This window comes from Lepidochelys kempii, chromosome 5 (genome assembly GCF_965140285.1).
Source record: "Lepidochelys kempii isolate rLepKem1 chromosome 5, rLepKem1.hap1, whole genome shotgun sequence".
In the NCBI taxonomy this organism is placed as follows: Eukaryota; Metazoa; Chordata; order Testudines; family Cheloniidae; genus Lepidochelys; species Lepidochelys kempii.
Genome location: NC_136384.1, coordinates 91,008,982 through 91,036,746, shown reverse-complemented (window position 1 = coordinate 91,036,746; position 27,765 = coordinate 91,008,982). Strand labels below are relative to the sequence as shown.

General features: G+C 39.5%; 2 protein-coding genes across 5 annotated transcripts in view; one reads left to right on the top strand and one right to left on the bottom strand.

Annotated features, from left to right (window-relative positions):
- Nucleotides 1-27,765, top strand: part of LOC140911615 (terminal uridylyltransferase 7) — a 54,274-nt gene that overhangs the window by 18,197 nt on the left and 8,312 nt on the right. For 3 of the 4 annotated variants that reach the window (XM_073345009.2, XM_073345006.2, XM_073345010.2), the window contains 20 exons: nt 148-267; nt 1,339-1,473; nt 4,012-4,192; nt 4,521-5,662; nt 5,765-5,915; nt 6,682-6,768; nt 9,199-9,299; nt 9,981-10,038; nt 10,660-10,763; nt 13,656-13,745; nt 13,823-13,936; nt 14,063-14,140; nt 15,738-15,915; nt 17,009-17,056; nt 17,146-17,237; nt 18,170-18,285; nt 19,650-19,945; nt 23,981-24,057; nt 24,393-24,456; nt 26,076-27,077. In XM_073345009.2, coding sequence (XP_073201110.2) covers nt 148-267; nt 1,339-1,473; nt 4,012-4,192; nt 4,521-5,662; nt 5,765-5,915; nt 6,682-6,768; nt 9,199-9,299; nt 9,981-10,038; nt 10,660-10,763; nt 13,656-13,745; nt 13,823-13,936; nt 14,063-14,140; nt 15,738-15,915; nt 17,009-17,056; nt 17,146-17,237; nt 18,170-18,285; nt 19,650-19,945; nt 23,981-24,057; nt 24,393-24,456; nt 26,076-26,143 — 3,300 coding nt within the window. In that variant the 3' untranslated portion in view covers nt 26,144-27,077. Of the gene's footprint in view, nt 1-147; nt 268-1,338; nt 1,474-4,011; nt 4,193-4,520; nt 5,663-5,764; nt 5,916-6,681; nt 6,769-9,198; nt 9,300-9,980; nt 10,039-10,659; nt 10,764-13,655; nt 13,746-13,822; nt 13,937-14,062; nt 14,141-15,737; nt 15,916-17,008; nt 17,057-17,145; nt 17,238-18,169; nt 18,286-19,649; nt 19,946-23,980; nt 24,058-24,392; nt 24,457-26,075; nt 27,078-27,765 lie in introns of those variants that run through there. The other variant, XR_013635833.1, reaches the window with a different exon arrangement.
- Nucleotides 3-27,765, bottom strand: part of LOC140911616 (terminal uridylyltransferase 7) — an 89,516-nt gene continuing 61,753 nt past the window's right edge. The window contains exon 32 of the mRNA XM_078852871.1: nt 3-706. The gene's annotated coding sequence lies outside the window, so the exon portion shown is untranslated. The remainder of the gene's footprint in view (nt 707-27,765) is intronic.

Genomic DNA, 27,765 nt, shown 5'->3' with positions numbered 1-27,765 from the left:
CGAGTTATGTAAATCTTCGCGCTCTCTTCCGGTATTTAAATTGATGGTTTTGCAAATAGGAGAATGATGATAGATACCAAAAAGACTATTTGTAATAAAAAGCTTGATGCGGAAAAATATTAACGTGTTTCAATTTTTTTTTTACAGCTGTGTTGTGCTGATCGTCCTGAAGAAGGAGGTTTGCCTTCTTACGTGTTTGCTTTAATGGTCATTTTCTTTCTACAACAGAGGAAAGAGCCATTTCTGCCTGTTTATTTGGGATTGTGGGTACGTGCCACTTAAGTCTCATCAATCTGAGGGTGATATTTTCTGTTATAATTGTAAATTATTACTTGCTTGTGTCTTGCCTATCCCTTGTGCAGGAGAGTAAGACACTTAGTCACCAACAGCAAAATATCAGTATAGTTTTTGTGTGCATAATATATGTGACAAGAACATGCCACAATTAAGTTTGGTTGAGCAATTTTAATTCCTCCCCCTTGCGCGCAAGCATTATGACGCAGTCTTTAATTACGTGATCACATATTATTTTCCACAGGATACTAGCCTCATTCAGTGCACGGAATGGACAGTGCTCACTTAATGAGCAGTTATTCGCTCTCTTTTGTTTTCTCATTGTTCAGTGTGTGGCCCCCATCTCCTTGGCTGCACAGTCTTGATTCACCCATACCGCAGGTCCATACTGCGCACTGATGTGGCGGGGGTCCTATGGAAAAAATAATATGCAATTATGTAGTTACAGACTGTATCATCATGCCTGGGCACAAGGGGGATTAATTAAGGTGGTATCCTATGTGTAATTTTTTTCAAAAACAACTCTAACTTTTGAGTGGGACTTAGGCACTTAACGTTTATCCTAGGCCTATAACAGACTTCTTCAAACACTGATCTATTTTCTCATTAGCATATTTCAGAATTGTTTACAGACTTGCTATTTACATACAGCTCTTGATCTTGGTTAACGAGTCAAATCGATGTATGTATAAAATTTTATTTAAAGCCACGTGACGGAACCTCTAACAAAGTAAAGATACCAATATAAATCATAACTAGATGGCTACTGCGTGTAATTTCTTATTTTGAAAATCGACTAATGGAGTTGTAGTGCGCATTGGTGACGTTTAATCAGAAAGCCGATTACCTGGGGAGGAAGAACCCTATCGAATGAGAATTCAGTAAGCCTGTCTTTATTATGGGTATAGTGTGTGATGATTTTTGTACGTCTTTAAAATACTGACTTTTTTCTGGATGATTAATAGTATGGAGGATGTTGGTTTGAAATTCTTCAGATAAAAAAGGTGTCTGGTGTTTTTTCCTCTTTCCCTCTGCACTCTCCAGATTGGAGGATTCTCCTTAAACAAATTAGTAAACTTCAACCTTAAAGATGTTGAGAACGATATCGTGGTCTGGGAGTATAATCCTGCTGTTGATGATGCTGATTCTCCAAAAGAAGCTTCTCCTAAAAGGGGCAAGGTCTGAACCATTTCAGTTACTTCAGTAGTAATCTAGAAATCGCTACTGCTACTCTCAGCAATGACCACCCGTCTTTATTTTAAGTGAAGTAAAATTGTTGATGTATTGCGAAGCTAACCTGCATAATTCAGTGGCTGTGTGCAGTGTTGTGGCCGTGTCAGTCCCAGGATATTAGAGAGACAAAGTGGGTGGTGATAAAAATGTATTACCTCACCCACCTTGTCTCTGTAATTCAGTGACTGGTTTTCTGTTGCGTATGCGACATCTGAAGACAAATGTGACAAGTAGTAGGAGACCAGGAAGTAATTCTAAGTCTTAAGGTATTGGTGATGCTTGCCAGGGATACCCAGGGTTGTAAGGCACCTCGCTATGCGGAAGCCTTTTCTATGCCCACTGTGGATCACTCTCTGACTCCATCAGCTACTGGCAACACAAACTTCCCCTCCAGACCTCCACAGGCCCCACTCTCTCTTTTTCCAGGTTAGTGATAGGCACACTCCAGCACCCGAGTCCTCCAAGCACGCCTACAGTGTCCAGTCCCTAAACCACTGGACACTCACACAATTACCAGACCCACTGTTCCCAAAGGAGCAGTTCACCACAGCTTCCCAGTTACTCCTTAGACCACAGCTCAGCTTAACACATGGCACTTAGATTTGTTTATAGTGAAAACAAGTATAAGTTTATGAGAAAAGAGCCAAGGCCTAAACTTAACGAACAACACTTTTTTCCTGTCTGATAAAGGTTGTCTCATCCAAAAAATCTTTCTCCCGGCTTTTAGCAGCAAGGTTGGTTGTGACCCTCTGTTCATAAGAGAAGCATGCTGTCAGCTTGTCTCCTAGGTGAACGATGCAATTTGTCTCTCTACCGTTACCGTACAAAAATCCATTGTCTTAACTTGTGAACAGGATTCCCCTTCTCTCCTCCCATTCGTTGTTTTTTCCTCTGTGCTCCTTTCTTGTCGGTTTTTACGATCTCTTGATTAGCCTTGTGCTCAGATAGTAGGTGGGCTTCCATTTGTGAAGTAGACCACACATAATGCACTTGACCAGCCAGCCAGAGATAAGCATCTCTTCTCGCTTGCCTGGCAGGAGTATGCTGATCCCCTTCTGGTGACCTGCCTTAACTCGCACTGAAAATTATGTGCTTAAGGTCTATGTATACGTAACTCCTTACATATTATCGGTACACACATCTCACAATGATTATGCTGACCAGTGTGCCACAGGTTTTCATTAGAGACCGCTTCAGTGAACCAGTATGTAGATACCAGATCCCCTGTGCCTTCAGCTAGTTGGCACCAAGAGGTCCCAGGGTCACAGTCCTGGGTTGTTAATATTTCTTAAAGTAGGGGACAACTGTAGTTGACAGAATTCCAAAAATCCTTTTTCAGACTTGACTATGTCAACTGAGTAACTCTTAATTTCAAACTACTATTTTTCTTATCTAATAGCATTGCTCTTTTTAGAAATAGCATAACTGTATAAATTCAGTCCAAATCGCACATGGGAGTGTTTTATAATACAGAAGTTACATAAACTTAATCCAACAATGGCTAACATTTATGATGTTTTAAGTGTAAAATACTCCATGATCTTGTCTAAAAAGATCTTATTTGGTAAAATACTAAGCAATCTTTATATAGCAAAAATATGAAATCCTTTTAAAAATAATTTGTGCTGTGTTTATAAATCAGAGCCATTATAAAATTCACGTAAACTAAATTCTTACAAGTATATTAAGATAATGTATAGCCGTAAAAGCTAGGACCGCCTGAATCTAAGGAAAAGCATAATGTACTCTAAAAGACTGTGTCAATAATTTGTCACAATACCAAACTGGATTAGCACTGAATCCCAGCATCCACGTCTTTTGCTTCATGCCAAATTATTGATGGTTAGCCCTAAGAAACAACTCCAACCAAAGAGGACAAACTTTCAGAGTTGGCAGAATAAATATCCACAGAGATTTTAAACTGTGTAATTTGCTCTGTCTGTCGCTTCCCCTTCTTGCTTGAAGTGCCCATTTTGTGTCTGTACATTTAAGTGACCATACAGGGTGATTCTTTCTGAAGAATGTTTTGCATTTGATGAGGCTATATCTTTCACCCTAACTGAGGTTTTTATGCTCTGAAATGCTCACTTTGAAGTGTATTAATGATAGCACAAGAACATTTTTATTTAAATACACAATCATGATTCATATTAGCCATAATCATACATGTCACTGTCCAACCGTTATTACATTTGATTTATAAGAGTTTGAGGTGTTAGTGTAAATCAAGATAACTATCTCTTTGAATTGTCCTCTTCTGTAGCTGTAAAATGTGTGTTTAACTCTCATAATGTTGTAGTTTGCCTTGTTTGAGTAGAGCATTAATTTTTATTGTTGAGACCTGCACACTCGTCGCAGACGTGACTGTGTGTCAGTGAAAAGCAAGTTTAAGACTGGCAGAATGATTTTTCTGCCCCATAAAAGAGGGTTTTTCATCCACCTTAAAACTGAAAAACTGAAGAGGGTTTTGTTTCTAATTAACAGGTTCCCTTAGTGTTTGATTCAGGACACCAGTGTTCAGCACCAGTTGGGCAGCTTTGGGTAGAACTGCTTCGCTTCTATGCCTTGGAGTTTAATCTGGCTGATCTGGTCATCAGTATACGACTCAAAGAACCAGTGTCTCGTGAATCAAAGGACTGGCCTAAAAAGCGCATGGCTGTGGAAGGTACCTGAAGTCTGTCAATTAAGACTTATCGGCCCTCTGACTTACCAAGTACGCTGTCAGATATGTTAGAAAAACAATTTCAGGCATATGTTTCTGTGTGATATTATAAAATGTTTTAAACATATACAGTTTCCTCCACAAAGTCTAGAGCTCTCTTTATTGCTAATGCGTTCCTAAAACAGATCATTAAATTAATTGACAATATATCTAAAATTTGTTGTAAAACAAAACAGGACTAATCAAACCTGTCTTTGCTGCTTCTTTATATCCATCAATGAAGTGTTAGACTTTTGTATTCAGTTAGCTCCTGGCTTTCTTTTTCTTTCAGACCCTTACTCAGTAAAGAGGAATGTGGCAAGAACTCTGAACAGTCAGCTAGTATATGAATATATTCTTCACTGCTTAAGGGCAACTTACAAATATTTTGCCTTGCCCCACAAAAAACCTACAAAATCCAGCCCCCAAAAGCCTTTGAACGTCAATGAGGAGACATCACAAAGATTAGAACCTGAAAAGGATGCCATAAAGCATGATGCCACCGATACGCAAAACATAGCTGACCAAATGGGGGAAGTGGTAGCAGCTGATTGTATTAATATTATTGATAGAAGTATAGACACGCCTCAGGCATGTACAGTTGATCCTTCAAAGGTGTTTGTCTCTGAAAGCGTGGCCAAAGAAGAATTGGCAGATGATATAGGACATTTGGGAATTGCTCAGGAAGATTCAGACTTTGTAATTGAAGAGATGATTTCTGGTGATAATGAGAACTTCAAACCAAGCTGTGTAGAGACAGAAAGTGGAAATGAGGAGGAGGAGGAGGAGGAGGAGGAAGAACATGACCAAGATGAGAAATGGCAGAAAAATGTGATAGTTATTGATCAAGGCTTGGATGACTACAGTGAAAATGGAGATCTCCCTATTCCAGCAAGTGAGCATGATATTGAAACATACGGTATTTCGGACTCTGAAGGTGTTCAGAGCACTGTAGTCAGAGAGAGTGATGAGTTTGGTTTAGAGTGCAATGTAATACTCGACGATAAGGCTGACATGGATGAGGAGAGCACAGAGGGGACTGATGAACTGGATGATTCCCTGAACAAACGTGCACCTTCGTTATCTGAAATAAATAACTCGGATGAGGAAGGAGAGGAAGAGGAGGGAGAACAGAGTTTTCTCCTAAACCAAACAGAATGTGGTGGGATTGTGACTGGACAAGATGATGAGCTGGACAATACTTACACTGCATCTGGGGATGAAGATGCACTGTCTGAGGAAGAATTGTCCGTCTCTGTTAAATATGAAGAGACAGAGCTGGGAAAACATGTAGATAAATCTCTAAGGGTAGATTTGAATGAAGAGGATTTTATAGAGAAAGGAAGCCTTTGTGAAGAGGACATACTAATAGGACAATTTATGGAATCTGAGCTCTTTTATGAATTTAATAAACCCGCTTTCACAAAGGGCAAGGTAAGCTTTTAACATCTAACCACCAGGAAATATTACTAAGTATAGTTCTGATTCATGAAAGGGCCGTAGACTTAAAAAATGTCTTGCTTTCTATTCACGCAGTCTCCTATGGTTGTATGTAGCTTGTGCAGACGAGAAGGTCACCTAAAGAGGGATTGTCCAGAAGACTTCAAAAAAATTGAGCTAGACCCTTTGCCAGCATTGACACCCAAGTTTTCAAATATTTTAGATCAAGTTTGCATCCAGTGTTACAGTAAGTCATCAATACTGCACTCTTTCAATATGTTTATGGAAAATATGAATTAGTCAGCTAGATTTTAATAGTACTTTAGGGAATTCTCTGAGGTCAACAGCATCAGTGGAGCTGGGTTTTGAAAGTAGCCAACTTAGTACAACAGGTGAGATTCTGTAGGGTAATGACATTAGTTTAATTGCTAAATTGCACCTGATACTTGTTATATTCATAAGTCTAAATTGTACCTCCAAAGAGTAAAAATCCAAAGTGCGTAGGCTGATCTCATGACTCCGTGAACTAAACATGGAGTCAATGAAAGCTGCTGGATATTGGATATTCCTGAAATTTAGGCATCTACACATAGACTTCAGAGCCTATATGAGGCATCCTTTTTCCAAAAATGTTGTCTGACTCTCTTCAGTGCGGTTCTTTGTGTGATATTTTGTATCTCGTTACCAGAAATTGCTGTTTGAAAGAACAAAGGCAGGACCATTTCTAGAAAGAACGATACGCTGACTTCAGATTTTTTGAACCATTCTTCCTCCCTCTGCCCCCCCCCCCCCCCGCATTCATTTGATCTTGGCACCCTTCACTTCTGACTAGACAAAACGACTGTTTTCCTAATGTATTTTTTTGTTTGACTTAGTATTTCTCTGCTTCTACCCACTCTTCCCTCTCTCCCCCTCCCACATCAATTTCCTTTTTTCCCCCTTCCTGTCACTTAACGGTGGCAATGTTTTTACATATTTTGCCTGAATGGGTGTGTTTCTGGCTTTTTTTGAAGAGGATTTTGCTCCAAATATTATAGAGGATCAGGCTCGTGAACATATACGGCAAAATCTGGAAAGCTTCATCAGACAGGAGTTTCCAGGTAATTGTGCAGCTTCTTTTCATACTCCTATTTAGTTTTTTTTTAAAGTTTCACTTTTTTAGCATTTTCAACAATTTCATTGTACCAGTGTAAAGAACAACGTTAGCTAATTTAAACTTCTTCTTAAAATATTCTGTTTAGTTGTTTAAGACTCTGCTATAGGACTTCAGATTAATTGGGAATATTTTCTCTTGCAATAATCTCAGCTCGCTGTTAAAGCTTGAAGTTTCCACCTCATACGTTATAAAAAAAAATAGAAATGGACATGTTTTTGGAGCTTTTTGTTTGTTTGTTTTAAGAAAGAGCACAATCTCAAGGAGGCAGGGCATAATCATAGAATATCAGGGTTGGAAGGGACCTCAGGAGGTCATCTAGACCAACCCCCTGCTCAAAGCAGGACCAATCCCCACCTAAATCATCCCAGCCAGGGCTTTGTCAAGCCTGACCTTAAAAACTTCAAAGGAAGGAGATTCTACCACCTCCCTAGGTAACGGAATCTCCTTCCTTTGAAGTTTTTAAGGTCAGGCTTGACAAAGCCCTGGCTGGGATGATTTAGGTGGGGATTGGTCCTGCTTTGAGCAGGGGGTTGGTCTAGATGACCTCCTGAGGTCCCTTCCAACCCTGATATTCTATGATTATGCCCTGCCTCCTTGAGATTGTGCTCTTTCTTAAAACAAACAAACAAAAAGCTCCAAAAACATGTCCATTTCTATTTTTTTTTATATCCTGTTGATGAGAAAAGATCATGACATCAGCAGGCACAAACAATAGCTGTTTAAGTAACCAGTAATCACAATTTTATAACAAAACTTTCATAACTAGCATTTTCATCTCAAATTCGTGAGTCAAAGTTCGCTGTTCCAGTCATTGTATTCATTCTTGTAAGACTGCTACAGACATTCTGAAACCCCTGGCACCCCACCTTGGAACCTTGATCAGGCCAAAAGTATCCCCTTCCTTTTCAGTTCATCTAAGAACTAGCTTTATTTTTCTGCCCTTATTCTCAGTGTAGAAAGAAAAATGTACTGCCTGTCCATCACTCTGGGAGTATTCTAAAGCAGAGACATAACTCTTGGCTCTCAGCAAAGCTCCGTAGACTGGAGCTACGGTTTCTATTTCTGGAAATATATACGGTAACCACCTGGGCTTCAGTTCATAGTCTTGCCAAATTTGTATGCAGGCTGCATGTGGAATTTTTGGCCAAAGATTGTTGCATCTGTAAAGACTTGTCGTAACCCAAAGAGAGTTCTTGTATCGCTTATCCAGATCCTCAAGGATTTAGTCAAATCCTCGTGCTGCTAATCTAGTTAGTTTGCCACTTAATTTGTTCCTGGGTGTGTCGGACTCCTATTTGATCCTGGGTAAATTTCTTAATCTCTGTGTCTTCATTCCAATTTGTAAAATGGGGATTCTTCCCTGCCTCAAAGGGGTGAGGTGAAGTTAAATTCATTATTTCTGAAGGATTCCGGCACTGTGAGTATCATAGTTACACAGGAAGTCGCATTCAATTATCACAGTGTTTTCTTCTGGCCTTGAAATCTCTGAAAAGTCAGTAAATATATTAACTTTGATACCTATCCTAAATTTTATATTTAATCTTAATTTTCATTGTACACTGAAGACTGGTGGCTTGTCACCAGAGGAGGGTAGAGGTGGAGGGCTGTGCTAATCACTGATTTAATTACTTCCAGGCTCTCTTTTCCAGTCCAAATCCCCATTACTATTCAGACTGCCATAGGGGCCTGAAAATCATCTATCACTACTGCACCTGCTCCGTAAACCCCTGCAGGTTACTAAATTTGTTCAAAAAATTAACAAAAGCCAGAAAAGAGACATTGCAGGGATAGGTTTCAGAGTAGCAGCCATGTTAGTCTGTATCCGCAAAAAGTACAGGAGTACTTGTGGCACCTTAGAGACTAACCAATTTATTTGAGCACAAGCTTTTGTGAGCTACAGCCCACTTCATCGGATGCATAGAATGCATATATGTCGTCTTACTATACGTTCCATTCTGTGCATCCGATGAGGTGGGCTGTAGCCCACGAAAGCTTATTGCAGGGATACTGTCATCTTGTAAATCACATTGAAATATGAAAATTGTGTGCATACTCTGGCTATAAAGAACACCTGTTCGCGAATCCTTTTTTTCTTAATGCCAAAAATGATGAAAATTTTGCTGTACGGTTTAGTCATTGTTTTGACACAAATGCCTTTTAATTTATTACTCTAAAAGGTACTGAATTAGACCAGTAACTGTACAGCATTATCGTCCATAGACAATGAAGAAATATGCCCTATATTTAATAACTATTCCTTGTAAAGTCCATTATTACCGAAAAATGGTGTTCAACATTGGCCAAATCAGACCCTAGCTATTAAAACTGAACTGATGGTGTATCAGATGTGGTTATAGTGTTGTGTCCTTTACAGGAACCAGGTTGAACTTGTTTGGCTCATCAAAAAATGGCTTTGGCTTCAAACAAAGTGACCTTGATATCTGTATGACAATTGATGGACTGGAAACTTCTGAGGTAGACTTAGAGCTCTTTTGTATAACTTGTACTGGTATTTTATAGATAGAGCTGTTGTTGCTGTGACCACTGTCTCGTGACATCCTTTTGCAAAAAGGACTTGCGCAGTCGCTGAAAAAGGAAATAGAACTTCTACCAAAAAACGTAAATTGGCTAGTGTCTTGCTGCTGTGTCGGCTAATCCGGTTTAAGATTTTCTTCCTTTACCGTTGAGCTTATTCGTAGATTCTTCAGTGAAATGTTAATATTGTTTGACAGGGAAATGTATGAGGTACATTGATTCAGCATCACAGTGTTGATGCATGGTAAGGTAGAAAACGAAGATGGGGTGAGAAAGAAGCAAGTCTTTTTCTTTTTGGTTATATAAATTAGCACATGCTTTAAATGCATGTTTATGCATGCATGAACTCTTTTAAGAACATTAGGGTATCGTTTAGTGTTGACTTGAAAATACGCTACATTTTGAAACTGTCTGGTATGAATGCCGCTGAGTGTACAATTTAGGTGTCTTTTTAATGATATGGCTTTGAGCCTAATGACGGGCAATGAATGGCACATGAACTGAAATGGCTTGGCTAGGACATGGTCTAATAGTAATGCTTACATATAGCTTTTCTAGAATTTTGCGATGGGCACAAAACATTATCAGTGCACTGAAATCTTTTTTCCTCTCCTTTTTCAGGGACTTGATTGCATAAGAATAATTGAAGAATTAGCCAGAGTGCTTAAGAAACATTCAGGTACCTTCCTAGAGAATAAGAGTGGATAGTTCTGTGTACATGAATTTGTATACTATTTATGGAGTCAGAAGGTTCAGGGGTATAAGTACACAGATATCATTAAGATAACTAATGCACTGAAGAGTTCAGTGTTAGCAGGATTGGGGACTTAGATTGTGAACATTTGTAGACCTTCATTGCATGACCAGGCCCATTTGAAGGGTTCTAAGGTTTATAGAACCAGGCCTAAATTAGACTCTGATACTGTGTTAATAACATACGTGAAAACAAGTCCTAAGTTACACGTTTGACCCTTCGGACAGTGGTTATAGGTTTGTATTTACATATCCATTTTTTTGTTTGTTCACAAGTAACATTAATAATAATATTAATAATGCTGAAGCTGGCACACACTAGACATTACAGTTTAGCGTCACAGTATATTCCTGTAAAAATCACATGTAAATGCCTTTTTATGAGGATTTCATTCACTCTGTACCAGATAGGTATTTATGCTATTTTGCTATTTAAACAACAATTTAGTTTTCAGCTAATGTTAAATGAAAACTAATGCCAGAAACGCTATGAATAATGAATATTCATTGTATTAAAGTGAAAGCCAAACTTAATATTCCTTCCTAGGTCTAAGAAATGTCTTGCCAATAACAACTGCTAAAGTGCCAATTGTCAAGTTCTTCCATGTGAGAAGCAGTCTTGAAGTAGATATCAGTTTATATAATACACTGGTAAGATCACGATTATAAATCACCTATTCCAGTTAGATTTTGAGGTTCTAATCCTCCATTCGACTCTTTCTGGGTGAAGTGAAAGGAGGCAGAGCAGCTGTTTTCTGCTAAAATTGTACGCTAGTAGTAAATTTAGTTAGCTTAATAATAGCAAACACCAGTGTTTTGGGGTGCATTGATCCTTTTGTAGGACTTGGAGGGAAAGGCGTAACATCCTGGGCAGCGAGAAGACCATCGCTGCATGTGTTAAGTGTGGGGACTGTCACGGTATCAGGGCTGTCTCATCTCTAACAAAATAAGTCGCTTTCCATTGCACGCTATGCTCTGGAGAATTAGGCTGGTGAAAGGTGGAAAACATTAGCTGGAAACAATCCTCCTTTTACCAGATTCAAATCTGGCCACACAAGCCTTTTTAACTTGGAGGGTTTTAACCGTAGATTATCTGGATTATGAAAAGCCCCAGGTGCTACAGTTAGCAGGACTTTGAGAATGGTCCCAAACCCGGCTCGCCTTGTTACATTCTCCATGGAAGCAAAATTTATGTCCCAAGTACGTGGCCAAATGTTTTAAAAAACCTATTTAATCAGTGACTCTAGACTTCAAAAGCAAATTCATTGAGACAGTAAGTCTCTGTATCAGCTGAGGGAGATTATTTTAAATGCTAGGTGTGGTGAAAGCCTGTTCGTCAGGTTACGCGTCTGTATGTGTCAGTTGGTAGTGCCTGCATTTCTGGGATGAACTGCATTTGTGGGTTTAGGAACTGCCCCAGAATTTATGCTCTGCCACATGCCTTAGAAATACAGTAGTAGCTTGATGCTTCACTCTTCTGAGGTATTGCCTTTTGGATGCTTCTGCATATTGTTTGTGAGCAGATGAAAGTTAAGAATCTTGATAAGCTCCTCCCACCAGAGCAGGTGGTAACCGCGCTCTCCTGATGAACGCTTCCTGTCTGAATAAAACAGGTTTTAATGTGCAGAACTCGGTAAGTGGTTTTGCTGAGCTCCAAACAACTGCAGCGTGTGCCTTCTAATTCAGTGCACTTAACAGTTTAAGTTGTAAATAGGTGAAAGTGTATGTGCTCACACATTTGTACACACACAGACACATGTATATTCATACATATTAGGGCTGTCAAGCGATTAAAACGGTTAATTGTGCTGTTAAACAATAATAGAATACCATTTATGTAAATATTTTTGGATGTTTTCTACATTTTCAAATATATTTCAGTTACAACACAGAATACAAAGTGTACACTGCTCACTTTATTTCTTTTTGATTACAAATATTTGCACTGTAAAAAACAAAAGAAATAGTATTTTTCAATTCACCTAACACAAGTACTGTAGTCCAATCTCTTTATCATGAAAGTTGAACTTAGAAATGTAGAATTATATACAAGAAAATAACTGCATTCAAAAATAAAACAATGTAAAACTTTAGAGCCTACAAGTCCACTCAGTCCTACTTCAGCCAATCGCTCAGACAAACAAGTTTGGCTACAATTTGCAGGAGATAATGGTGCCTGCTTCTTGTTTACAACGTCACCTGAAAGTGAGAACAGATGTTCGCATGGCACGGTTGTAGCCGGCGTGTCAAGATATTTACGTGCCAGGTGCGCTAAAGATTCATGCTCGTGCTTCAACCACCATTCCTGAGGACATGCGTCCATGCTGATGATGGGCTCTGCTCGATAACAATCCAAGGCAGAGCGGATAGACGCATGTTCATTTTCATCATCCGAGTCAGATGCCGCCAGCGGAAGGTTGATTTTCTTTTTTGGTGGTTCAGGTTCTGTAGTTTCTGCATCTGAGGGTTGCTCTCTTAGGACTTCTGAAAGCATACTCCATGCATCGTCCCTCTCAGATTTTGGACAGCATTTCAGATTCTTAAACCAGGGGTCGAGTGCTGTCGCTATTTTTAGAAATCCCGCATTGGTACTTTCTTTGCCTTTTGGCAAATCTGCTGTGAAAGTGTTCTTAAAACGAACGTGTCCTGGGTCATCATCCAAGACTGCTCTAACATGAAATGTATGTCAGAATGCGGGTAAAACAGAACAGGAGACATACAATTCTCCCTCCAAGGAGTTCACTTACAAATTTAATTACTGTATTATTTTTTTAACGAGCGTCATCAGCATAGAAACAGGTCCTCTGAAATGGTGGCCAAAGCATGAAGGGGCATATGAATGTTTAGCATATCTGACACATAAATACCTTGCAACACCAGCTATAAAAGTGCCATGTGAATGCCTGTTCTCACTTTCAAGTGACATTGCAAATAAGAAGCAGACAGAGTATATCCCGTAAGTGTAAACAAACTTGTTTGTCTTAGCGATAGACTGCACAAGAAGTAGGACTGAGTGGACTTGTAGGCTCTAAAGATTTACCTTGTTTTGTTGTTGAGTGCAGTTATGTAACACACAAATGTACATTTGTATTTTTTTTCATGATAAGGAGATTGCACTAGGGTATTTGTATGAGGTGAATTGAAAAATACTGGTTCTTTTGTTTCTCATATTTACAATGCAAATTCAATCAAAACTAATGATCTAAAGTGAGCACTGTACATTTTGTATTCTGTGTTGGAATAGAAATCAATATATCTGAAAATGTTTAATACACTTCAATTGGTATTCTATTGTTTAACAGTGCGATTAATCGCGATTCATTTTTTTTTTTTAGTTAATCGTGTGAGTTAACTGCGATTAATCGACAGCCCTCATACAGATGCAAGCTTTTCAAGTGCAAGTGGTTGTGAATCATTGTAGGTCTGTGCTCCTCTCAAGGAAATAGGTTGCTTTCAAAGCCTCCCTGATCAGAGGCGTTAGCTAACTACCACTTTTTCCACCTCACGCCGTTTCCCATACTTGACTTCCTTATTTATTTACAGGCCCTGCATAACACAAGACTCTTGTCCTCTTATGCAGCCATTGATTCCAGAGTAAAATATCTGTGTTACACAATGAAAGTCTTTACAAAGGTGAGTAACACTTCAGGCACTCTGAAAGTGATAACAGGCACAGTAAAAAGTTTTATAATTTGCTTTTCTCTTTCCAGATGTGTGACATTGGAGATGCATCTCGAGGTAGCCTGTCCTCCTATGCGTATACTCTTATGGTGCTTTATTTTCTTCAGCAGCGAAATCCACCAGTCATTCCTGCTCTCCAAGAGGTACCGTATGTCAAGAAATAAATTGGTCCCAGTTAGATATTTTTTGGTGCACTCTTGACCAAAATAGGGATCAAAATCATCAAGTCTGAACAGCCATGCTCTAACTAGTTAACTTTCTGTTCTTAGATCTACAAGGAGCCAAAGAAGCCTGAAATTTTAGTTGATGGTTGGAATGTTTATTTCTTTGACAAAATAGATGAGTTGGTGAGTCTTCTATTCACTTTTCTCATACAGCATTATCGTGCAATAACTCTGTAAAGTGAAACTAACCTCTGGTAAGGCATGTATTTGAAAAATGCAGGAGATGAATGTAAAAGGTAGTTACTAACAACGACTTTTGCTAATCTGTTTTACGTACGGGCTGAAAATGAGAGCTTTTCATTTAGTTATATAAAATGTCAGCTATTATTGGACCTAGCTGTGTCAGCCTTTACAATTGGAATTGTGAAGCGATACTTCAGCACCTTGCTTTAGTAATCTAAATGTGTTTAGAACTATGCTGAAAATGTTCTTAAAAGAATCTGCTAAATATTTTTCTGCTGTTAAATGGAGCCAGATACTGTTATAACAGCACATGCCTTAGGACATGATACTTTGTTCAGAGGAGAAAAGAGTAATGTTTCTCAAGACAGAGAGCCAAGCATGAAACTTGAAAGCAGAGTATCTTCTTTGTAAAAGGGCATGCCAGGAAACTTTTGTATAGAACTCAAGAGTAGCAGCCGTGTTAGTCTGTATTCGCAAAAAGAAAAGGAGTACTTGTGGCACCTTAGAGACTAACAAATGTATTTGAGCATAAGCTTTCGTGAGCTACAGCTCACTTCATCATCTGCATTCAGTGGAAAATACAGTGGGGCGATTTATATACCTAGAGAACATGAAACAATGGGTGCTACCATCAATCTCGTTACAGTGTGTATGGTAACACCCATTGTTTCATGTTCTCTAGGTATATAAATCGCCCCACTGTATTTTCCACTGAATGCATCCGATGAAGTGAGCTGTAGCTCACGAAAGCTTATGCTCAAATATGTTTGTTAGTCTCTAAGGTGCCACAGGTACTCCTTTTCTTTTTGTATAGAACTGTACATATTCATATTTATTGGCTTAGCCTAATAAAATACAATCGACCTTCCAAAATATAAATCTCTGAGTTTATTTAAAACACTCAAAGCTGAGATTTCCAAGGCGGTATAGGGGATAAAGCCATTCACTTAAAACTATTTGGCATATAATGGAAATGTGTGGAAATCCCAATTTTGTGCTGTCAAGCTACCATAACATGGTTGGTTGTCTACAGTACAAGAGACCAGTGCACCTGTGAATAAATATTTTTGCAAAACCTGAATGCTTTGCATTCAACAGTAATCCTATCAGGTTTGTTAAAGAATAACCACCGACGTGCCACACTGCTGCTTTCTTCCCTACCTGATGATAAGTGACATAACCCTTCAATGGAATAACTTTGTGTTGAAGGGGCACCCAGCCTAACAGTAAACTAACAATACGCATATCAATTTTGCATGCTATCAAAAATAAACAGCGAGTTGTTTAAAAAGAAGCAACACATTGCTACTCTTCACACTAAAAATACCCACCGACCATTTAAACAGCAAAATTTGAGTATTAACCTTCAAACTATATAAAAGGATGGAAAGTGATTTAGAGTAACTCTAAACCACACTTGTGTATAACCAATTACAATTATGTGTAATCTAACACTCTGAAATGATGACTGTGCATTTGCTTAATCTGTCTGAATCGCTGAATCTCAGAAGAAGAAATCTTTCTCTCTAACTTCCAGCCAGCCTGTTGGCCAGACTATGGTTCAAACACTGAATCTGTTGGGGAGCTATGGCTGGGACTTCTCCGCTTCTACACGGAAGAATTTGATTTCAAAGAACATGTTATCTGCATCAGAAGAAAAAATCTGCTTACAACTTTCAAGAAGCAGTGGACCTCCAAATATATTGTTATTGAAGGTATTGTAGGAATTAATACAGAGCTCATTGATGGATGGAATTGCTTTAAAACCCATTTGAATAAATCTGCTCTTCTCGCATGTTGTTTTTCACTTTTTCATCCTGCTGGATTAGGATATTTCCTCCGGCTAAGTACATTGAGTGAAATCCTGGCTCTCAGAAGTTAGGGACAAAACCCCCCATTGACTTCAGTCGGGTTGGAATTTAGCCCTTATTTTTCAACTGAAATAAAGTTGAAAAGCGAATTTTACGTTTTATTTTGTTTGTTTGAGGGCTGACTATCAGAATGGTTAAGGAAACTGGAATTCAGTCCATAGTCTGTCTGTCTCACTGTGTAATCTTTTCCTTGATTCTTCAGACTCAGAGATTCTTCAGACTCAGAGATGAATGTAAAAGCTAGTTACTAACAATGACATTTGCTAGTATGTTTTGCAGACGAGCTGAAAATGATTTTTAGCTTGCTTCTACTCCAGCTCCACTTAGTTCTTATCATATCCCTTATTTGGAAAAGATTAAGTGTCTAGTTTCAAATCAGTTTGACTGGCTTAAACATTTCTTCAATTAGCTTTCGTATAGCATTATGCAGAATGTTGAAATGATGCAATGCATTATGTTTTAAATCTGTTCCTTTTTGTTAGAAGACCGAAACCCTAATCCAGCAAAGTACGTAAAAAATACATGCTTCGCTTTTATGCATACGAAGAATCCCTCAGAGATAAAGTTTAGTTGAAGTTCACCAAATCTTTAAGTGCTGTGTTGCATCAGGGTCCATATGCGGGAAATCTTGTCAATGCAGACATTGTTTTTCTAGCTCATCTAACTTTGATAGAAAGGTTGCGTGGGTGGGAGGGGTTTCCTCTCACCTTCAAAAATTGCTCTTTTTCAAGATTTTGGTCAATTTGGTTCATAGCTGGACTGCTGAGATTCTGTCTTCTGAATATATCCTCTTTCAGGATATGGAGAAATCAATTTCAGTGTATTGATTCTGCATCAGTAATAGCAACATGAGCTTGTTTGTGTTCATATTAATCAGTTTGGTTCATAGTTCGCTTTCATATGGACTTTAGTAATACCTACAGATTTCTTCACACAGATCCCTTTGATTTGAACCACAATCTTGGAGCTGGCTTATCAAGAAAAAGTAAGTTACCCGGTCCACAAGCATTCCACAAATCCGCTGAGGGTCTTGATTTATTTAGACAATTGATTTTTTTTTCTTTTATTTCCTAGTGACAAATTTTATAATGAAGGCTTTTATCAATGGCAGAAGGGTATTTGGTACCCCAATAAAAGGATTTCCTAAAGAATATCCCTCAAAAATGGTAAGTGTCTTTAGAATATAGCGATACACACCCACTCTACATTGGTATCTAAATCTCTTACCTACTGTGAAGTTTCACACATGACTCAGATGAAAACAATTGCACTCTATTAAGAACTTCTTGGTAATTTATGCAGGGGAAAGGAGGAGTTTCCTTTCAAATTTCAGTGGTAACTTCCATCGTGGTGGTTCTTTCGGCTTCTGCCTCTAAGTTGTTGATGGGTTGTTTCGGTTTTTTTAACACTTATATTGTGGCAACACCTGTTAACATTAACCAGGTTGGGGCTCCATTGTACAAGCGTAGAGTAAATCGTCGTCTACCCCAAACAGCTTAGTCTAAAATGTGTTGTGTTAAACAGGCTGTCCTAGAGCAAAGCAGCAGTGTGTCAGGGAGCGAGTTAGGAGAAGCCCTCACCTGTCACCATGTTATACAGCTCTGAATTGCAGTCTCATTACAGAGAGTGGAACATGGCTGTAACTTTGTTCTCATTCAGACTATAATGTTCATGGCCACGAAGGAGGTCAAGAAGGCTAACCTGGGTTCTTTATAGAGCTGTGGTCAATTAATGGCCTTCCTGATTCTACAGTAGGCACCCCAATGGAGTGATACAAAGCACACCTACCTTCACTCTTTTGGGGAGCTGCTTGTGCTAATACGGCCTCACGCTTAGGCTATGTTTACACTAGTACCGCTACAGCTGCGCCATTGAAAGGTCTCCCGTGTAGCTGCTCTTTGCCGGCAGGAGACAGCTCTTCTGCCAGCAAAATAAATCCACCCCGAATGAGCAGCGGTAGCTTTCTCAGTGGTTTTTTTTTTCACTCCCCTGACCAACAAAAAGGCCATGTCTACACTAGCACTAGACATAGCTGGCTTAGGTTTCCAAATCTTGGGGAAAAAAAATAGATGCACAACACTACATTCTTTCCTTTTAGGAATACTTCTTTGACCCAGAAGTCCTGACAGAAGGAGAACTGGCCCCAAATGACAGGTGCTGCAGAATTTGTGGTAAAATTGGACACTTCATGAAAGACTGTCCCTTGAGGAGAAAGTACGTATATTTTTAAGGGCTGTGTGGTTTTGGTAGTACAAGGGGTTTGTATAAATTTCTGAAATGTTGGAATCAAGAGATACTGAAAATTGACCAAGTGGAGGGTCTAGTGTTTAAGGGGCTTGGATTACTGATAGAAATGTAAAAGTAACAGAAATTAGAGTTCATCCTTATAGTTAGAAAATTTGAGCAGAACCGCTTAAATGTCTGAGGAGAAAATAGTCCAGTGTTGATCAGATAATGTTCTTCACCAACTGACTCCAAGAACATGGGCTTTTGCAGTAAGGGATTGCCTCCTGAAGAGCGCTTTCCTTGAAGGGAAAATGTGACTCAGTCGTATTCCTAGCCATGCTACAGACATGAAACAAACCTATTTTGGGGGGAACCAGTTGGCCTGAAGACCTTCAACAAGCTTTAAAAAAGCAGCAACAAAACACTTTCTTGGCAGCTAGCAAATCAGGAACGCAATCAGAAACTGTCTGACGTATCCTTTTCTGTATGATGTTGTTGTTTTATATTTGATTAGTGAATTGTGAAATGGATATTGCTTAGACATCTAGGTTAAGAACCCATGCATCCTGGCCTAAGCAAATGTAGCATAGCCGAAGTCCCAAATAAAGAATATCGGGTATATTTTCAAAAGCCTCTAAGTGGCTCTGAAACACAAGCATTTTTGAAACTACCCGACCATTGGTTCCAGTTTTAATTATATTAAATTTCTTTTTAGCATTTTGCTTAGAGCCTTTCTCTTAAGTGGATGGACTGCAGCAGCCATGGTTGATTGTATGGTGGAGGGGGTTTTTGAGCTTTACGTCATAAATTTTTTCCCTTAGATGCGTCTCTGTGTATATACAGTATGTAATATGAAACCACCATGTTTAAAAGTTAGCATTTCTTATTTGTATAACAGTGCTGTCGGTCCAGATTTGAAAAAACTTAAACCATTCTAATTGTGGACTGAGTACTTTATATTTAGGGTTTTGTAACCGGGAAGAAGTTTGTACAGCTCGATGAGAAATCCGTGAGAATTACTCCTAGAGTTAGACACTTTGGTTGTAAAGATGTCTTGCTTTTTCGCCATAGTTGATTGTATGGTGCTTCTTTACTACATATTGCTCATATTTTCCATTAGAGTTCAGCAGAAAGTTTTTTCCTCAACTACATAAATGAATATTACTAAATTTATTTAATATTTTATGTTGGTTCTCCCACCACATAGACTTCTAGGAAAAAGAGAGATACGTTTATTCATCTTTGTTGCGTGTCACATAAATCCTCTTTAAGAATATACTATTTAACACAAAATTTCTTTTCTTCATCTGACAGAGCCTATTTGCTTTTATGTCACTGTTTTGCTTCTGCAGGTTGAGACGACGACATGATCATGAAGATATTAAAAACCAAAGGTACATCGAGAACAACGAGAAAAGAAGCAAAGAGGAAAAAGATACCTCAATGAAGGAAGGAACGATATTATGTACACCTCAGAAAAACAAACTAGGGAGAGCAACACTGGACACAGGAAGAGAGAAGTCTTCCAGGCAGTCAGCAGAGAAGTGGAAGCGGCAGGAGGACAGGGACTTAAGAGAAAAACGTTGTTTTAACTGTGGGAGAGAAGGCCACATTAAAAAAGAGTGCCCACTGTATAAAGGAGCTGCAGGTATGAAACCCCGATACATTCTAAGACATCTTAAACCGACCCTATCATTTTGGAGTATTTAACGAGATTGGCTAAATGGGTCTGGATTAATATCTCATCAAATATACTGACATAGTACTGAACCTTCCTTTTTCAAGGGGACAAGATGCAATTGTCTAATTTCCCTTCTTTGTCCTCCGCCTGCCTTAAGGGCACCCCTGTCACCTGGAAAGACAAGACATGATTTCCATTAGAGCTGCATTGCCCAGATCCTCAAAGGTCTTTAGGCTCCTAAATTAGATTGAAATCAATGGAAGGTAGGTGCTTATCTACCTTTGAGGATCTGGGCCATGCAGTGTGGAGAAGAGTTAGTTTTCCTATTTCCAGAGGCTGTTTCCACTTCTCTCAGAATCCCTGTTAGCTCCATTTTCTAACTTTACAGTCCATTTCAGTGCATTGTACTTCCACAAAGGCTGGCCCCAGAGCTATTCTAATCTTAAACTACTGCATTCTGAATAAGCTTAAGTATTTGACAAGTTCCCCCATAAATGGTTTTAAACCATTCCCAATAAGCACCAAATGGTTACTACTCAACAGGATATGGAAATGAAGCTTTTCAAGTGAGCAGCCAGGCAGAGGGGATCCATTTCCTGCAGCAGCCTTTGTCATTATCTTGTGGGGGGAATGCTACTTTGCTCACATTCAAATTTGCTCACTAATTCAGGGAGGACTTTCAGACTGACATGGAACACCTATGATGAGGCCAGGTCCTCCTTGAAAGAGGAGACAGTTGCCAAAGTGTCTTGGTATGCTGGGTTGGTCCCTTCTCTAATTTCCTCATCATCCTGCTGAGATACAGTATCCTAGATTCATAAGGGACCTCGAGAGATCATATAGTCCAGTCCCTGGCACTCATGGCAGGACTAAGTATTAACTAGACCATCCCTGACAGGTGTATGTCTAACCTGCTCTTAAAAATCTCCAATGATGGAGATTCCGCAATTTCCCTAGGTAATTTATTCCGGTGCTTAACTACCCTGAATGTTATGAAGTTTTTTCCTAATGTCCAACCTAAACTGCCCTTGTTGCAATTGAAGCCCATTGCTTCTTGTCCTATCCTCAGAGGTTAAGGAGAATACATTTTCTCCCTCGTGCCTGTAACAACCTTTTATGAATTTGAAAACTATTATGTCTATCCCTTCCCCCCCTCTCTACCCCCCACCCAAACACACACACACCAGTCTTCTCTTCTATAGACTAAACAAACCCAATTGTTTCAATCTTCCCTCTTGGGCATATTTTCTAGACCTCTGATCATTTTTGTTGCTCTTCTCTGGACTTTCTCCAACTTGTCCACATCTTTCCTGAAATGTGGTGCCCAGAACTGGACCCAATACTCCAGTTGAGGACTAGTCAGTGTGGAGTAGAGTGGAAGAATTACTTTTTGTGTCTTGCTTACAACATCCCAGATTTGCTTTTTTTGCAACAGTGTTACACCGTTGATTCATATTTAGTTTGTGATCCACTATGATCCCCCAGGTCTCTTTCTGCAGTACTCCTTCGTAGACAGTCATTTCCCATTTTGTATGTATGCAACTGATTGTTCCTTTTGAAGTGGAGTACTTTGCATTTGTCCTTATTGAATTTCATTCTATTTACTTCAGACCATTTCTCCTGTTTGTCCAGATCCATTTTTAATTTTAATCCTATCCTCCAAAGAACTTGCAAGCCCTTCCAGCTTGGTATAGTCTGCAAACTTTATAAGTGTACTCTAATGCCATTATCTAAATCATTGATGAAGGTATTGAATAGAACTGATCCCTGCAGGCCCCTACTTGATATGCCCTTCCAGCTTATTGTGAACCATAACTACTCTCTGGGAGCAGTTTTCCAACCAGCTAGGCATCCACTTTATAGTAGCTCCATCTAGGTTGTGTTTCTATAGTTTTATGAGACGGTCATGCAAGGCGATATCAAAAGCCTTATTAAAGTCAACATATGCCACATCTGTCGCTTGCCCCACATCCACAAGGCTTGTTACCCTGTCAAATACAGTTATTAGGTTGGTTTGATACGATTTGTTCTTGAAAAAGCCATGCTGCCTGTTACTTATCACCTTATTATCTTCTAGGTGTTTGTAAATTGATTGCTTAATTATTTGCTCCATTATCTTTCCAGGTACCAAAGTTAAGCTGACTGGTCTGTAATTCTCTGGGTTGTCTTTATATGGGCACTATATTTGCCCTTTTCCAGTCCTCTGGGCTCTCTCCTGTCTTCCATGACTTTTCAAAGATAATTAATGGCTCAGATGTCAGCTCCTTGAGTATTTTAGGATGTATTTCCTCAGGCCCTGGTGACTTGAAGTCATCTAACTTGTCTAATAGCAGAGGGGTAGCCATGTTAGTCTATATCCACAAAAACTAGGAGTCTGGTGGCATCTTAAAGACTAACAGATTTATTTGGGAATAAGCTTTCAAAAGCTAATGCCCAAATAAATCTGTTAGTCTTTAAGGTGCCACCAGAGTCTTTGTCGTAACTTGTCTAAGTAATTTTTAACTTGTTCTTTCCCTATTTTAGCCTCTGATCCTACCTCATTTTCACTGGCATTCAGTATGTTAGATGTTCAGTCACCACCAACCTTCTTTGTGAAAACCTGAAACGAAGTCATATAGCACTTATGCCATTTCCACATTTTCTGTTAGTGTTGTTCCCCCCTCGTTGAGTAACAGACCTACCCTGTCCTTGGTCTTCCTCTTGCTTCTAAAGTATTTGTAGAATGTTTTTTTGGTACCGTTTATATCTCTAGTAGCTTAATCTCATTTTGCGGCTTGGCCTTTCTAATTTTGTCTCTACATACATGTGTTATTTGTTTATATTCATCCTTTATTTGACCTAGTTTCCACTTTTTGTAGGACTCGTTTAAAGTAGAGCCCTTTCCTAAGAAAAGGTGAGGGGGTGCCCCCTTTGTTAATCACTAGCCTCTGAAGGAATAGAGAATTGCAGTATCTCCCGAGGTGGTAAGGTGCCCTCCTTGGAACCTTTACATAAGCCCCCAGAGCATTTAAAGCCACTGAAAAAGGTTCCTCTTCTTCCTGGCCATTTAAAGCGGCATTTGTCATATCAATCCTCTCCATGAAGAGAGTCTCAAATCTGTGCTGCACCCTGTTTCTGACCCTGAGTCACTTGTCTAGTTTTCCACCTCACTGTGCATCAGATATAAACGTCTTGTACTTACCGTCAAGGCTTTGTGTCTCTGAACTGTCTCCTTTCACATTTCCCCTTGCCCCCTCATTCTGCCAATGCCAGCTTCATTCTGCCAGTGCCACCTTTATCTCTCACGTTTCTCCATGTCTCTTTTAAATCCTATGCCTACCCCTGGAATTCACTTCCCAAACCTAACTGGTCAGATTTCTTCATACCTCATTCACATTTCTCTTAAAAATTTACTTCTGTCCCGTCTCTGAAGTGTGACGTAGGGAGAGTGAAGACTAAAATATATTTTACTGCATTCAAGATGTCTGTTTATTCATTGCTGTTGGAGCAGCTTCAGCTGTTTTTCAGTCCAAGTGACCCGCTGTATATTGACCTTTGTCACTTCTAGCATATAAGTGTGGTGATGAAGTTGTCGAATATATATGAAAACTACATTAATCACAGAGATGGCCGTTGCCTGTCATTACATGTGTGTGTTGGAGAGGGTGGTCCTGTTGATAAATCTTTTGTACTCTGGAAATTGTTTTCTGTGTGGCCCCAAAAGTGTTCTCTATGATCCAGTGGTAAGGGGGCAAAGTTCAATTCCCTGGTCTCCCTTCGTCTTACTGTATGACCTTGGGCAAGTCATTTCTCTCTCTGTGCCTAAGTTCTGTCAAATGGGGATAATAGTTCTTCCCTACTTCTTAAGGGTGTTGAGGTTGAATACACTAAAGATTGTGAGGTGATGGGGGGTGAGGCATGCATACAAGTGCCTTTATATAGATAATGATAAGTTGGAGTTTCTAATTGGAAGGTAATATTTTTACCTTTTCAGTAAATTTTCACTTTATTTTTATTTCTCAGGTGGATCAAAGTCAGAAGGTTCATGTGGATCCCCTTCTTCACCCAGTGCTGTTAAATATGCTGGTAGAGTAAATCAGGTAAACACTACATAATTTTCTGAATCACATTCTTCTTTAGTATACTTAATACCATTTACAGTAGTAAGCTCCAGTTTTCAACTACAGTACACTTTTGTAGGTACAACGCTGTTTATCTGTAATCCAATGAACTGTTCCCTGCCTAATAGCTGAATTTTATATGTTCGCTTATCTCTATGTAGAATGACCAGATGTCCCATTTTTGTAGGGACAATCCCATTTTTCGGGACTTTTTCTTATATAGGCACCTATTCTTCCCCCCCACCTCCCCTCCGGCCCGTTTTTTTCACAGTTGCTATCCGGTCACCCTATCTTTGTCTCTGTCTCTCTTTTAGGGAATACTTTTACATGAGGAGAAGAGGAAACAAAAAGGAAAAGTATTCCTGAGTCCCCAAACAGGTTTGTACATTAGATTCCACTGAACAGCAACATTTTGCTGGGGACCAATCCTGTCCCATTGACCTTTTAATGTTAGTGGGATTTGGATATTTGCAGCAGCATGCCGCTTATCAAGAACATTTTTTCACAGTTGCCGCCAGAAAAGGAGGCACTGGGACATGCTGAGCGCACCCATCACAGGCAGGTTTGCAAGCCTGCAAACCTGCCTTTTACACAGGGACTGTACAGGAGATAAAGGGCTGTGAGCTGAGCGGGAGCAGGGCAGTAGCTGGAAGGCAGCTGGATGCCAGAGCTGCATGGTAGCTCTCTTAAGATTGCAGCCAGGGAAGGGAGCAGTTGGATGTGCTGAGTCCTGATCCCTGGAGAGCACAGCGTAGCCCCCTTGTCCTGCCTGCAGGGAGGCCGCAGGCAGGGAATGTACTTACCAGCACTTCCTTCCTTGCAAAGCCACCTTCCACTTATTGGCAACTGCTGGATAATGGCAACGTTTCCCTGTTGACCAAGGGGTCGCTAATAAGCGGAATCTACTGTAACTTGAATTTCTTAATTGAAATTACAGTACCTAAAAGCATATTCTGGGAATTGAGCATCTCCCCCAGTCCTCACTGACGGGTGCTCTGCTTTCTGTGTTGATACTGAAGGCAGTTTAGACTTGTTGCTAGCACCCTGTGGGATAAGCCCAGCCTCTTGTCTACCAGAAGTTTTTTTTCCCTCTGGCAGCAGAACCAGTGAGGCAGTTCAGCTCTGCCCTACTTGTTAGTTTTATTTCTTTATTTACCATCAATAGTTACTTGGCTTTGTTTTTTATGGGGGAGGTGAGGGGTGACAGCAGAGTATGCTATTTTTGTTTGTATCAATTTCTTTTCCTTCTGTCCTCCTGTTTCTGCCTACTTGAGTCTTTATGTATCTTGGAGTGTTCCTTTCAAGGACCATATGTGAGACCTCCTTCAAATAACCCTCTAGAAATCCATAGGATCAATTAATTTCTTTGGGGCCAGGGCATTAAAGCAGGTTCTTTGTATAAACCAACTATCAATCAGAGTAGGAGACAGCAGTCAGATCATGCCAAAGGATAGTTAAGCTCAAGCGAGAGCTTTAAAAACAATGAAAACCACTGCCTAATTAAAAGGTCCCTTAGTAGGGGAGCTATAGTTGCACCAGATCCCCACTCTGAATTCAGTGTTAAAAGCAGAATAGAACGGTCACCCCCTTACACACCTGTTTCACTTGTTTAAAAACTATTTTAATCTTGTATTATGGCCAAGTTTTAAGAAATAACTAGTGATTAAACATTTGCTTTTTGCATGCCCAAAGCTTGATACCTTATAGCAGTCTAATTTTTGTTGGAATGGGACTCAAAGCTCTTTCAGCAGAGGAATAGGTGTTCCCTGACCCTCTGAAAGTCAGAGGTTGAGGTGTCAATCTTCAGTTTACCACGGTTGAATGTAATCTGGCTCAGACAAAGTGTGTCCAGTTTGTTCTTTTCCCCCTATGGAACATGCAATGTGGAGCATGCTTAAGATTTTGGAAACATGGTTTGTTTTTGTTTTCAGATCATTGTTTTTCTATTTGGTTACAACTTCAATAATGTGACACTTTCTCTTTTGGTTTCTGTTTAGGCAGCCTTGCCAATAAATACATGGCTCAGGGAAAAGCCTCACAGAAGAGGACCCACCAAGAATCATGAGGGGCCTGAAGAACTCTGAAATTGCAATACAGGCCGTCCAATCACTTCAAAAATTAGGTTCATTTTGGCTAAAGCTTCTGGGCTCACAAGACAGCAGCACAAAACAATCTTCAATTTGAGTTTAAAGAAAACATGGTATTTTATTTTAATTTGCTAAAAGTCCGAGGCAATGGATTTTAATGCAGTGCTCCTACTATGGACTCCTGCTCTTAATAGATTATTTGAACATTTTAATAGAAAGCCATGATGTTCGTATTTGTTTTAGGTAAAACGTGTAGATAAGAGCAGGTGCTCATTTTCAAGATTTTAACATTCAAAGTGCACCAAAATTGCGTGCAAGCCAAATGTTTTATTTTTCTTCAAAAATTGACTTTTTTGAAGGAGGAAGTGCTATTTATTAATGTTGATTGTTTACTGAATCCGTGTGTAAAGTGTTTGTGGACTACTACTGATGTATTTGCAAACATTTTATCTGCAGAGAATTGAAAACAAACATTAGTAAACTTTTTTGTCAAACTGTTGTGGACACACTGCCACTGAGGTGGTTTTTTCCCTTTGTGATTTTATGAGTTAATATGCTGCTGTGCTTGTGTACAGAAAGACTGAGAAGCAGGTTAGTCCTGTTTGATGCTGCTAAGAATCTTTTCCAGGGCCTATAAAATGTAACAGACAATTGCTAAAAGGCAGAAAAAAAGTGATAATCAGCGATGGGGGTTAAATGCTTTTCACTTTTCCTAAAAAGTGAAGAGGATCCAACTGCCAGTCAATGATTTAATTAGTGTTGTCATCTTAAAATTTACTTAAAGTCCTTTTGGAGCTGGTACTATACCTTCATACCCCGTTCTTGGGGGGGGGGGGCAGGAATCAATACATGGTAAAAATGAAACCACTGTTATTTATGACTTTAAAATAAAAACTTAAAACTTGAAATTTCTACACTTCTCCTTATCTTGTACTTACAATTCCAAGTATTCTTGATACAAATGTAAAATAATATTATCTTAACTACTTATTTAAAGGTGTTATGTTTTAAGACTAATAGTTCCTTTCACCAAATGTCTACATCTTTATTAAAGAGGTAGGCTGGGATTTTCAAAGGGGCCAAGGGAGCTAGGTCCCTAACTTCCATTGAATCATAGAATCATAGAATATCACGGTTGGAAGGGACCCCAGAAGGTCATCTAGTCCAACCCCCTGCTCAAAGCAGGACCAATTCCCAGTTAAATCATCCCAGCCAGGGCTTTGTCAAGCCTGACCTTAAAAACCTCTAAGGAAGGAGATTCTACCACCTCCCTAGGTAACGCATTCCAGTGTTTCACCACCCTCTTAGTGAAAAAGTTTTTCCTAATATCCAATCTAAACCTCCCCCACTGCAACTTGAGACCATCACTCCTCGTTCTGTCATCTGCTACCATTGAGAACAGTCTAGAGCCATCCTCTTTGGAACCCCCTTTCAGGTAGTTGAAAGCAGCTATCAAATCCCCCCTCATTCTTCTCTTCTGCAGGCTAAACAATCCCAGCTCCCTCAGCCTCTCCTCATAACTCATGTGTTCCAGTCCCCTAATCATTTTTGTTGCCCTTCGCTGGACTCTCTCCAATTTATCCACATCCTTCTTGTAGTG